The sequence below is a fragment of the Tyto alba genome, unplaced genomic scaffold (genome assembly GCF_018691265.1).
Source record: "Tyto alba isolate M040663 unplaced genomic scaffold, T.alba_DEE_v4.0 Super-Scaffold_45, whole genome shotgun sequence".
NCBI lineage: Eukaryota > Metazoa > Chordata > Aves > Strigiformes > Tytonidae > Tyto > Tyto alba.
In genome coordinates this window covers 41,647,526-41,660,104 of record NW_024881321.1, presented here as the reverse complement: position 1 = coordinate 41,660,104, position 12,579 = coordinate 41,647,526, and the positions used below count along the sequence as shown (strand labels likewise).

Sequence of the window (12,579 nt, the reverse complement as noted above, 5' to 3'; positions counted from 1 at the left end):
TACAGTGCTGTGTATCCTCCCAGTATAGCAAGGGAGCAGTGAGAACAGTAAAAGGAAATTACTAATTCTGTACACTGGAAACATAATCAGATATATTTAAAGTGTATTTCTAGACGGATAAAATTGCTGCCTTAGGATTTATTCTGTTCTCTTTATTCAGTATAAAATTTGCTTAGTTTACAAGTCAAAAGATGATTTTTAATTACCAGCATCAACATAAAATGAGATCTGGATCAGATATCTGGATCCCTTCAGTAAATTAACATATTTTCTCAACTCCACAAGGCAAAGAAGATAAACTGGAGCACATTGCCTGGAAAAAACAGGTGATCTGAAGATGTAAAAATACTTATTTTTTGACCTAATTCAACACATACTAAAGTAAAGGGGAAGGGGGGAAGTGAGGTGTTTCTGTATTAACTCAAAAGGAGCTGAACTGAGTCTAGAAAACCTGATCACGTATCCAATGGTATCACTGAAAGAGTATCATCAACCTCAAATGATTAAACTCTTGTTATTGAAATGAAATCCTTATCGTAGCTGAGAACTGATGAAAAAACTATGGCAGATTCTGTTCCCAATAAAAGCATCTGCAAAATTCACATTGACTTCACCACTGCAATGTCACACCCCACTGTAAACTCGCTAGAAGGAACAGCACGAGGTACACTAGGATTCCCTGCTTCATTTCTGTTTCATTTCTGTCATCCATCTGTGTCATTTCCCCCATGTTCGCCCACCCTGTTCCTAAACAGGCTTTTCAGGATAACCTGCAAACCCTAGGCAGTGCATTCCAGTCAGAGAACCTTTCTCGACACCTAACTGTAATGTTTCTTGTTGCAATTTATGTTCATTCCTTCTAGCATTAGGTAAGCTAACACCATGCTGAACAGCCCCAGAAATAAAAGCCAGCAAACTGTAGTATTTTTAAGCGCTCTACATTGAGGACAAAGAGCTTTAACATGTGAAAGAACCAAACACCACGATGAATTTTATTTTATCTGTAGGTGCAAACACCAAGTTCTTTGCACAATGAACAACCCGATTCTTTGCTCCTGCCATCTTACTCGCCACAGCAAGGAAATATGGGGTATCATCAGACACAGCAGCAGCAGCAGCAGCAACTAACACCAAGAAGAAGCAATAGCTTATCAGAATCATCAAATTTACCACAGCCACTGCGATAAGAGTCCCACCAGCACAATCAATGCACGATTAGCTTTAACCAATGGGCACATGGGGCAGAAGAGAATGACTTTGTACTTACTGTTTTGGCTTTTGCACAAGCATTTCTTTCAAAGTTCTATGACAGAAGTACGCCACAGAGCGCAGACTGCCACAGACAGTGCACTTGCCGCATGCTGGATTCAGTTTGCGCTGTCTCGTGAGCACAGTGTGTGCTGACAGAGCAAAATAAAAAGGGGCGCTATCCTGTGCAGCCTCCATCATCAACGGGTGCACGGGAGGAGGCGTTCAATCTTGGCGTGTCACTCTGAAAGCTATCTGGCAATTCCAAAAGACTATCGACAGACTCATGAGGTACTTGGCCTTCACTGTTTCGGTTCTTCTTTTGTGTATGAAAAGCACTGCGTCAAAGGTCTATTGAGGAGAGAACAAGAGATTATTTTTATTATGATTATTGTTATTATTTTGCACAACTGCACAGAGGACAAAACCTAGGCACTTTCTGTAAAGAGAAGTTTGTTTCCTTATTCTGGTGGCCAAATTAGCACATCCAATGGAAGAGAAACCCCAGTCATTGGTGAAGATGGTCTACAGCTCATAACCCTTGATTTAGAATCTGAAAAGTATTATGCAGCTTACCCTAACTGTTCTCCATTACAAAAAAAACAACCAAACAAAAAAACCCCACAACCCACACTGGACTGTTTTCTTTGTGAATTGCGATTGCAAAGGAGAACTCAGAATGCAAGCACAATCGTGCAACTCTCCAGTAGTACAACATGGATCCTTCTTCTACCTAAACTCACACACCACAAGTCTCTGAGAAATATGCACTGTGTTTTGGCCCACTGACTCGGGATGCTGCAGACTATTACATATCTCTTTCATTATAACATTTAGGATTGAATTTTCCTTTGGGGGGGAAAAAGAAGAAATGCACTTTTCGCTTTTTTTGTATGTTTTCTGTTGATATGTTTCTAAGAAAGATTTTATGTAATTATTAAATAAAAAGTAGTGTATTGTACAGCTGTTGTAATAATGACCTATTTCTATATAAAATAAAATTATATGGAATTATGTGGAAATTATTTTGTATATGAAATATCAACTCATTTCACAAGTATAAAGATTGTGCTTGTGCTTTTTTGTGAGTGGATATTTTGTAATAAACTAATGAATTAGAAATGTTTTTGTGAAGGGAACTAATGTTTCATGCTATATACAACTCAAACTATTATTTTTTTCCATTTAATGATGGACAATTGTCTTTATTTGTAGAATAAAATAAAATAGCCAAAAGGCTTTATTGCAGGACTTGTACACATTTGCCTGTGGCTGTTCAACTATGTGGTTCACTGTAGAAGTTTAATACTGGCCATAGCCTTGCACAGTGTTTGGCACCCAGTTAGCAAAACCAAGTATTACCCTATGGGATCTCTGTCATGGCACAGACGAGAAGGATAGCTCAGGAAGTTATGTTGCTGCTAGCCAAGACAGCTCCTTTCAAGCTCCTTTTAAACTTTGAAGACTTCGGGCAGCTCTGTACTTCCAAATGAACAGTTTTAGATTAGGACAGAAAAAATAGTTTAAAGAACAGTTTGACCCAGCACATACCAGGGCGTTGAGCCATGTCCAGCTTCAGTGTTTTAAGACACCCCTGTCCTGAGTTTTGTGATGCATTTCTGCTGGAACTGCTACCATGCCCACACTGTTGATGGGCTAGTTTCCACTTGGCATCCTTGGGCAGACCCTTTTTCACATTAAATCCAAGTTGACTTCAGGGTGGAGCAGCCAAGGTACAGGTCTGTTTTCCCTCTGCTGACCCCGCTGCTGGAGCAGCAACCTCCACCAGAGTGTAAGGTGGATAACAGCATAGTAATGTTTCCGTTCACCACAGTAAGACTGAAAGGGGACGGTGCTCAGGGCAGCTTACAGCCACCCGAGGCAGCGTCAGCTTCAGGGAAGTGCAGGCCATGCTGCTTTCCTGCCCTTCAGCACCGAGGATCACATCACCAGGGCCCGCGTGTTCAGCTCTGGCTTCTGTGCCATAGAGGAACGAGAGATAATTGGGCTGGGAGCTGGAAATGGTAAAAGTAAACTTTCTGAGAAGTGAAAAAGGTTCGTTTGCCCTAAGTTCTGAAAAAGCTAAAAATCTTCTGAAGAAAACCCACTGGCAAAATGACCCTGCTGCTTCCACAGCAAGACTGGCTGGTAGCACCGATTGGTGCACGTGTTATTTCAGTCCGTACACTCCCTTTGCTTTATTTCATTGAAGGAAGATGAGGGAATCAAGTATCTGATCTCTACGAAGTGTTTAGAGATCAGATCTGGTCTCTAAGAAAGCGTTTTTACTGCTAACTTTAGGTACCTGTTCATCTCTTTAAACTCTTGCATTCAGTGAGGCAAGAGTGACCCCACCAGATGAAGATTAAAAAGCTAAACCCTAAGGCGCTTTCACTTAACATCTGAAGGAACCTCTCCCCGATAACAAACCTCAGTGAAGGCCAGTTGGCTAGAGGCTAACTTCATAAATTCCACCTACTCCTGTAAAGGCTTATTCTGGGAAAGGGGAGGAGAAATCTGTAGGCCAAAAAATTAATGCAGGAAAAACGTAATGAACACAAGCACCTCAGAGGAAGTATCTGTGGAAGCAGCACTTGATGGATTGCAACTATTATGATGTAAGTCACAGGAAGAGAAAATTCATTTAAGAACTTGTTTTCCTCTCAAGGGTAGTTCTAATACACCCACACCTTTCCTGATCATTAGCGGGTATGTCCAAACCAAGCTCAGCCTCGGAGTAAGCACTTGTCTTTCTAAAACCAGCACTACTGCAAGTGGTTAACAGGGAGAAGCTCTAAATAGGGTGGGGTTGCCTTCTAATAAACTGGCTTATTATATTGTTTGGAAGGATACAGAGTACTTGCAAGATCAGATTTATGTCAGTACTTGTTTTTTTAATGCTCTCACTCCTTCTCTGTACACACATTCCGGTTTGGGATTATTGCACATGTTCCCCGTTGCACACCCAATGCAACACAAGTCTTCTTCGCACAGTTGGGCCGTTGTTCCACCTCGCTATAGTCGAGATCCAGCATGTCCCACCATCACCACTCAGCCCGGGCCGCTTCCCTGGGCGGGGCAGCTACCGCAGGCTGCCGCCCGGCGCCGCCACACCGAGCTCCGGACCCAGGAACGGGAGCTGCCGGTCAGAACCGGGCAACCGCCCCCGAGCCGAGTTGCAGGGGGCGGCCTCCCCATCCCCACGCACCGGCCAAAAACCGGCCCCAAGGGGCGGGCGGGCGGGCGGGCGGGCAGCCCCTGAGGGGGCAGCGCTGCCTCAGGGCTCCGGCAGCCCCGCTCCCCCTGCCCGCCGCTCCCGCGCATGCGCGGTGCCGCCACCGCCCGCCTCAGCCCCGCTTGGCGCCGGCGCAGTCGGTTCCCCCCCGCCTCCCGGAAGGACTCTTCGCTCCCAGCGGCCCCTGCGCGGTCCTTTCCGGCCGGTTCCCGGCAGGGTGAGTGGCCGCCGCAGGCGGAATCCGCCGCCATCCGTCTCGCAGACCCCCTCGGTGTGTGTGTGGGGGGAGATGAGGGAGATCCTCGGCCTGGCCCGGCGCGGGGGGCACCGGGTGGTACCTCTCGGCGGGCCCGCGTTCGGTGGGGCTGGGGTCCATCTTTCCGCCCCCCTCCCGCGGGCCTGCACGGCGGCGGGCAGGGCGCAGGCCCGGGGAGGCCCGCGGGGCGCTGCCGGCGGGGTTACGGCCCGTGCTGGGCCGTGGGGAGGGAGGAGGAAGCCGTAGGCCGCCGTCAGTCCCTGGAAGGAGCGTCTTTAGTAGCGTCACCTCCTTTCCGGGACGGGCTGAGCTCCTCTCCTGGGTTACCTTGAAGAAGGAAGGCGCTTGGGCGTACAGAAGCAGGACAGGGTGGGCTGCGGGGCGCGGGGGGCTCGCCGGCGGCCCCATCTTCATGGGAAGTGGTCGGAGAGGCTCCGGTGTGTTTCACGCTCCTGTCAGGGAGATGAGAGTCAAGTACTTGCGGTGCTGAGAAGTTGCTGTGTAAAATCCGCAGCTGGTGCGACCCCGAGGTTGGATGGAGCTTTAAAGCTTCTGGGTGTGGGGATTGCGTGGCGGGTACGGAGCTGGGGCCTGTGGAGGGGGAAGAGCCCCAATTTGATCCGTGTGCGGATGCTTTTCAGCACTGCTCAGATGGCTCCTGCGAAGAAGGGTGTCGAGAAGAAGAAGGGACGCTCCGCCATCAACGAGGTGGTCACTAGGGAATATACCATCAACATTCACAAGCGGATCCATGGCGTGTAAGTTGTTGTTATCACTGAAACCGGCCTTATGTAACAAGGCGTTTGGAAGTGGGCTCGGTAGGTTTTAAACATCAGAGAGTGACGGTCCTTACCAGCACCGACGCTACCGTGTGATGTTGCAGACCCCCGCGCTACAGTTGCGTCCTGAGGAAGCAGCTCTGTACCTGTGCAGACCTACACTTTACACATGGCTTTCAGGAACAAGTGTGTGTATTTTTTTGTGAGTGTTCCTTGACTTAATTCGAAGTTAGATCTGTTTACCTGTGTGCACAGGTTGTCATTCTTTCCCAAGCAAAGTTTAACGTTTAGCCCACTGTAGCGAGTTTTAGAAATTAAATATGGAAATGAGTGGTACTGTGCTTACCGCCGAGTTGTGTGAGAGGTAAATTGAGGTATGATTTGAGTTAAATGATACTTGTTGTGTGTAGATGAGAGTAACTTTACCTGACAAGCTGTTGAACCTCATGCAGTTCTTTAGTAGTAAAGTGCTTGAGAGCACTTGCTGAGAAACTGCATCTCCCTTTTGATCCTCTTTGTATGTGTGTGGCTACAGACGTGTGGAGGAAAACTATATCTGAATCAAAACAGTTGGTGAAATTGCTGAAGTTGACTTAGAGCAGGAGAGAGTGAGACAGTGGACTATTGCAAAACGGTGTGTGAGGATGGGAGGCAGTGCTACCTTTAAATGGTGAGAAGATGTTCTGGGCTTGCCTGTTGATTGTTTATGGCAATTCAGTCTACTTTTAATGCTGATGGTCCTGTTATCCACTTTTCTTTGGTGGTTATCCTCTTTCCGTTTGGGGCATGAAGTACTAGGGGTGAAACACCTTTTGTTTAATGCTTGTCTCACTTGTAATCACTCACCCAGTCCCAATTTCTAACACTAAACATCAACAGCAGTGTTCAAATACTACCAAATATAATCCACTGGGGGACCTCAGACACTACTGACACGAGTCACATGTCACAGTGTAGGTATCATCTATATGGAAAAGCGTTCATTGTGCAGCTGTAACTTTCAGTGTAAATGCCCAGTTATGCAGAATCTGTCCATAATAGGCATGAGACAAGCTGTGCTTGTAAAAAAACAGTTCTGATGGTGGTATTGGTGTAGTCCTGCTAATGTGAAGAAAGTAGCCATCAAATACTGCTTAGCAGAAGCTGTTCCTTGGAATAGCATCAGTTTTGTTCTTTTGCCATTTATTTCAGTACTGATGGAGCTCTGTCAAGTTTGTATTACTATTGTGGCACTGCTTTTCTCATAGGCCTTTTATTCAGAGTATTGGTGAAAGCTCTGATCTCTTGGGTAATATTGCGATAAGTTTTAATGTCAACATGTTTGAAAAAAACTTAAGATCCAGGAGATCTTGCAGTTGCAAAATTTTACTGAAATTATTCTGTGTAAGTATATGTGGGTTCTATGAGGCATAGACATTCAGATTAGCTGCCACCAACCAGAGTAAAGGTCTAATCATGCTGTGATGCAGCTATTGAACTGCTGAACACAATTCTTTGGCTTGTGGGTTTGGAGAACGTCAGTGGTTGAATGCTGCAACAAGTGTCCAATGGTGACAGTTTCCTCAAGTTAAAGAAATGGCTCTTGTGTTTGTCCTAGGGGTTTCAAGAAACGAGCACCGCGTGCTCTCAAGGAAATCCGTAAATTTGCGATGAAGGAGATGGGTACTCCTGATGTTCGCATTGACACCAGATTGAACAAAGCAGTCTGGGCTAAAGGAATAAGGTAGGTTTCTGCAACTTTCCTTACTGGGTGAGGGAGAACTAGCTGTGTATGTGGAGGTACAGGACTTGGAGGGTAGAAGAATTTGTATGCTTCTTGCAGTATTTGCGTTTTCTTTGCAAATGCTTCCTTTCTTACAGTGTGTGTGCCAAGCTAATCTTTCTGTCACCTCTGTGTTCTGGTCAGCCCCTCAGTGTATTTGTAGCAGAGCTCTGGTAAACTCTGGAATTGAAAGAACTTCCCTCTGCCTCTAATAAGAATAAAGCAAATGAAAGGAGGAGTGCAGGTTTGGGGGTGGAGAGAAAGGATTGGGGTATTGTAATAGTGTAGTACCCCAATGCCTGTTGTAGCAGACAGTTTTTAGAAACGGCTTTTTTATGATACCTCCAGCCCCAGGCTAGGCACCTGGGATTTTTGTAATGTATCTGAACAGGATTAGGTTTTGAGGTGTGCTAAATTGATAAATGCTGCATTAGAAAATAATGAGGTGTGTACAATAAGTGGTTTGGGGCTAAAAAAGTGTTAAATCACTTTTACAGAGGCAGCTGATTTGGCATTTGGCCAGCGTGAAGATGGTCCAAAAGGACTCCTGTGAGGAGTGAGACCTCTTAAACCATAACAAAAGGCTAACTGGTCGGGACTAATACTCAGTGATACACTGGATGCACATGAACCCTTTTTTTAAACCATGTCTTCTAAGAATTGGATTCCTAAGTCTATCCTACAAAATATTTACAACCCTTTACCTGGAATGGTGTGCTTGGGTGTCGTGGTTTGAGCCTGGTGGGCAGCCAACCACCACACAGCCACACTCTCTCCCTTCTCTTCCGGCAATAAGGGACAGATGAGCCAGGCTCGGGGTTCGAGATAGGACCGGGATGGGGAAAAAATCCCCCGTTATGGGCACGAGCAAAAGGCAGGCTTGTTAGGGGAAGAAAAAAACCCAAACATATATTTATTACAGACACTAACAACACGTAACAGAGTAGGACAGTGAGAAGCATTGCCACATCTTGAGAACACCTTCCCCACACCCCTCCCTTCTTCCCGGGCTCAGCTCTGCTCCCGATATCTCTACCTCCTCCCCCAGTGGCGCAGGGGCAGGGAATGGGGGGTGCAGTCAGTGCTGCTGCTTCTGCCATCTTCAGTGGGGGGAGCTCCCTCTCACAGGAGACAGTCCTCCACAAACTTTCTCTGACATGAGTCCCTCCCACAGGCCGCAGTGTTCCCCACACTGCTCTGTCATGGGTCACCAACTTTCTCCAACTGGATTCCCTCCCACGGCTGCAGCCCTTCCCGAGCTGCTCCAGCGTGGGACTCCCCCGCATGCTGCAATCCTCCCAGCGCTGAATTACAGCAGCGGGGCTGCCTTTTCCCACAAGACCCCAGCCTTCTTTGGGCACAGCACCTTGGTCATCCAGGCAAAACACAGGCCACAAATCAATGTCTGCTCCACCGTAGATCTCCATGGGTGGCAGGGGGGGCTGCCCTGCCGTCTCCCCACAGGATACAGGGGGGTCTCTGCTCCGGCACACCTCCCCCCTCCTTTCTTCCTCCGTTCCCCCACTGACCTTGGTGTTCACGCAGCTGCCCCAACTCCTCCTCACCAGTCCCACTGCTCCTCACCACGTCCCTTCTTAAATACGTTATCGCAGAGGCGCAGCTGATGGGCTCAGTTTTGGTGCAGAGGTGGAGCTGACTTGGAGCTGGGGGAGCTTCGAGAAGCTTCTCACAGGGGCCGCCCCTACAGCCCCTCCCCTGCCACCAAAAAAACCCCACCACTCACTCAAACCCAGGACATTCCACACCTCGCCTCTGCAAATCACGTATTTGAGAATTAAGAGATCCAACATTCAGTACAGAAGATAGTATACACATCAACATCAGAACAGAGAAAACAACACCGAACTGAAATAGAGGGGGAAAAACATTCCCCACACCCAGATAAAAAATAACATTGGCAAAATAGTGAGATACACTACAGAAAATCCACCCATAGTCCCTTTACCACACCAGAAAAAAAAAAAAAACTTCCCCACAATTACAGACATTGTAAAGATCATTCCACTAACCTAGTTCAGTCTGTATTTTGCTCATTACCTCTCCCAATTAATATCCTTACCAAATTGCAACCCTCTGCCCCACGTTGGGGACCAAAAAGGCTGTTGTGGTTTGAGCCTGGTCAGCAGCCAACTACCGCAGCTGCTCACCCACCCTTCCCCCTCCCCACCTGGGAATGGGGGAGGGAATCGAAGGGGTAAAGTGAGACTCGCAGGCTGAGATTGAAACAGTTTAATAATAGTAATAAAACGAGAACAATTACAATAATAGAAAAAAATATAAACAGGCAATGCACAATGTAATTGCTGACCAATACCCAGCCCGTTCCCGGCTAGCAATCCTGAAATGCCAAGATCCCGCAATCGCAATCCCAGAAGAGAGAGAGGGCCCCTTCCCAGCCACCCCTCCTCTGTATAGTGAGCATGACGCTCCATGCTAGGGAATATTTCACTGGCCAGTTTGGGTCTGGTGCTGTGGCCGTGCTCCCTCCCTGCTCCCTGTGCCCTTGCGCACGGGCAGGACATGAGGAGTCGGAGAGTCCTTGAAGTCTCGGTAGCAGCTGAAACCATCAGTGTGCTATCAGCATTCTTCTCACACCAAACCCAAAGCTAAACCCAAAACACAGCACTCTTCTGGTTCCCAAAAAGGAATATTAACTCTATTTCAGCCCAAACCATGACAGTAGGCCAACCCTTCCTTCAAAAACAGAGGGGCAGATAGGACTAAGTTACTGGGTCTTTCTGGGCAGGGGTTCCCTGCCCTTCCTGTTGAGCTGGTCCAGTTCATGTGCAGTGAAGAAGCAGCAGTTGAGCCAGGTGACAGCAGAACTTCAGAGCTTAGTAGTGAGGCTGCTAACTAAGACTTCTTTATATTAACTGGTAGAAGTGTGGTCTGTGGAGCAAGGAGTCGCCACATCTGTCTTTCCAGTGTGAGTTTAACTGCAGTTTTCACTAATTAGAATAGATAATATATGCAAAGTAAAATACCTTCCTCTAGAAGGATCAGGAGAGGCTAAAGTCACCAGGTCAGCTAGTATGATAGTCAGTGATCTAACTGAAGTAGTGGAAAATGCTCTTTTACTTATTTCAAGAAGGGAATAAATAGAAGCAAGTTCCTGTGTCTGAATTACTGCATCCATCTGATTTAGTAAGCACGTGCTTGAGAACGTACAGCAGGGAGGAAGTTCCTTCACATGCTCTGTGGAGCAAAGCACTCTGAACAGGCATTTCCCAAAAGTCCTGGGTTCATTCAAGGTGGGAGGTTACTTGAAAAAAATAGTGTGGACAAATAATTGTGCCTTCCCTCAGCAGCATTTTTTGGGCAGTTTTAGGGGAGGATGCTAAGCTGTGACTTGCTTATTACAGACAAAGTCATCAAAGTGATTTAGTTGGGATTCCATGGGCTTTGTGAAGAAGAAATGTTGATCAGCTGTATGCCCATGAGTAACATCTTGGTTCAGGTGTAATGCTCACTTTAATTTCCACGTGACTTCTGGCACGTTTGGGCACAGATTGGGCAGTACTGTGGCTCTCGACAGGGGCCTCAGGCTTTCAGAGCAGGTTGTTGGGGTATTTTTTTTCTCACTGTTTTTTATTCTAGTCAGAAATGCTTGTTAGTAACAGCTGCTTGCTGATGACATTCATGCTGTGCTTCAGGATCATCTTCAGAGTTTATTTCCTGGGTCAGTAGTGGGCTGATGATGCACTTCTGACTTTATGCTCCTGCTGGATTATGGATTCATCTTACTCAAGGCTCAGTTAAATCTCACCTGCTTACTTGAACAAAACTGAAAAGCTCCTCTAAGGCAAACAGCGCACGCTGTAAGATAGGGGATTTTGCTCTTGTTGTGATGCTGAGATAGAAACAGAATTGACTCATCATGTCTTTGCATAAATAGGCAAAACTTAAGAATTTGAGGAGGGGGTAGTAATTGTGGAGCAAAGAGCTTTTATTTTCTTTGCTATGAACTAGCAGGTTTCAATACATGTTTTACTGAAAATTAATCTCATCTTTGTTTTAGGAATGTCCCTTACCGTATCCGTGTGCGCTTGTCCAGAAAGCGCAATGAGGATGAAGATTCACCAAACAAGCTCTACACACTGGTTACCTACGTACCAGTCACAACATTCAAAGGTAAGGTTGCATACCATCTCTCTTCCTCCGTGCTGTATTTTTCTGAACGAGTAGCAAAGTGGAACAGCTCCTCCTGCAGTGCAAAATTCAGGCGGAAAAGCGTGCTGAAGGGGTCAGACTGCTGGCTTAGACTAGCTGTGCTGTAGAGAACAGGGCTGCTAGCTTGCCTGGTCAGCGTTAAGAAGCAAATACATAATTTAGTGAAATAATGTACATTTTGAGAGAGTAAAAGACACTGGCCGTAGTTGTTAGGTAGTTGTTAGGGTAGTTTTAAGGTTTGTTTCCCACATACGGTACATCCTCTGATGTCAAAAGCTCAAGCAAGTTGAGCCTTTTCTGCTTGTATCTGAGAAGGATCTTATTTGCAGAATTGATTTAACGTGAAGTTTTTGTTTTAACATTTGGCGAAATACTTGCCTGTACAGTTTGCTCCTGCAGAAGTAGATCAGCAAACTAGCTTTGAAGCTGTAGGTGCACTTTCTTGTGAAGACTTGCATATACATGAAGGGAATTGTCCTAGTAATAGGTGGTGATACAATTTCTTGTTTTGCAGGTCTACAGACAGTCAATGTGGATGAAAATTAAACTGATTTTCATTACAATAAAAGGATAAAAAGAAAGTTTATTCCTAAGTTACTGGTTTTGATTTTTGGTTTGTTTTGTTGTGTTTTTTTTTTTTTTTTTTTTTTTTATTGTCCAGTCTCTTCAAGCTCTCATCTATCAAGCATTGAGTTGAACAGGTGACAACATCTTAAAGCATCTGGCTTTCTTTGGCCTTGTACATAATGATGTAATTTTCTTAATTAAAGACAGTGTAGACTTCTGTTACACATGAATGGACTAAGGAGGAGATGCAAATGTTCCCATATGGGTGGCAGAGTCCTAGTGGTTTTGTTTTGTTCCTACAGGAATAGAGTGCCACAACACACGTATTTTAAGTTAAGGCCGAGTTGATTTATAAAACAAAACAAACCACCAAACAACAAAAAACAACCCCCGAAACTGTTAGATCAATACTTCATGTATGTAAGTTCTTGTGGATAAACTCCCTGTATTTGGGTCCCTGCTGATCTCCTGGGCAGAATCAGGAGGCTTCTCCCAAGCAGGTCTGTGCACAGGGTTCCAACCAGTGAATTAATTGTGAGTG

At 45.9% G+C, this 12,579-nt stretch overlaps 2 protein-coding genes across 7 annotated transcripts in view; both read left to right on the top strand.

The window, feature by feature from the left end:
• NPAS2 (neuronal PAS domain protein 2) overlaps positions 1-2,505 on the top strand; it is a 109,214-nt gene extending 106,709 nt beyond the window's left edge. For 4 of the 5 annotated variants that reach the window (XM_042806151.1, XM_042806150.1, XM_042806153.1 and 1 more), the window contains one exon: positions 1,008-2,505. In XM_042806151.1, the coding sequence (XP_042662085.1) occupies positions 1,008-1,187 (180 nt within the window). In that variant the 3' untranslated portion in view covers positions 1,188-2,505. The remainder of the gene's footprint in view (positions 1-1,007) is intronic. The other variant, XM_042806156.1, reaches the window with a different exon arrangement.
• A 2,090-nt stretch (positions 2,506-4,595) lies between these two features.
• On the top strand, positions 4,596-12,052 carry RPL31 (ribosomal protein L31). 2 transcript variants are annotated; one of them, XM_042805882.1, is made up of 5 exons: positions 4,596-4,700; positions 5,381-5,497; positions 7,116-7,241; positions 11,320-11,432; positions 11,986-12,052. In XM_042805882.1, exons 2-5 carry the CDS (start codon positions 5,391-5,393, stop codon positions 12,015-12,017), a joined length of 378 nt encoding a protein of 125 aa, XP_042661816.1. In that variant the 5' UTR covers positions 4,596-4,700; positions 5,381-5,390; the 3' UTR covers positions 12,018-12,052. The 2 variants fall into 2 exon arrangements, with proteins under 2 accessions (XP_042661816.1, XP_042661815.1); XM_042805881.1 differs by having other exon boundaries at positions 4,665-4,754.
• Positions 12,053-12,579: the final 527 nt, after the last annotated feature.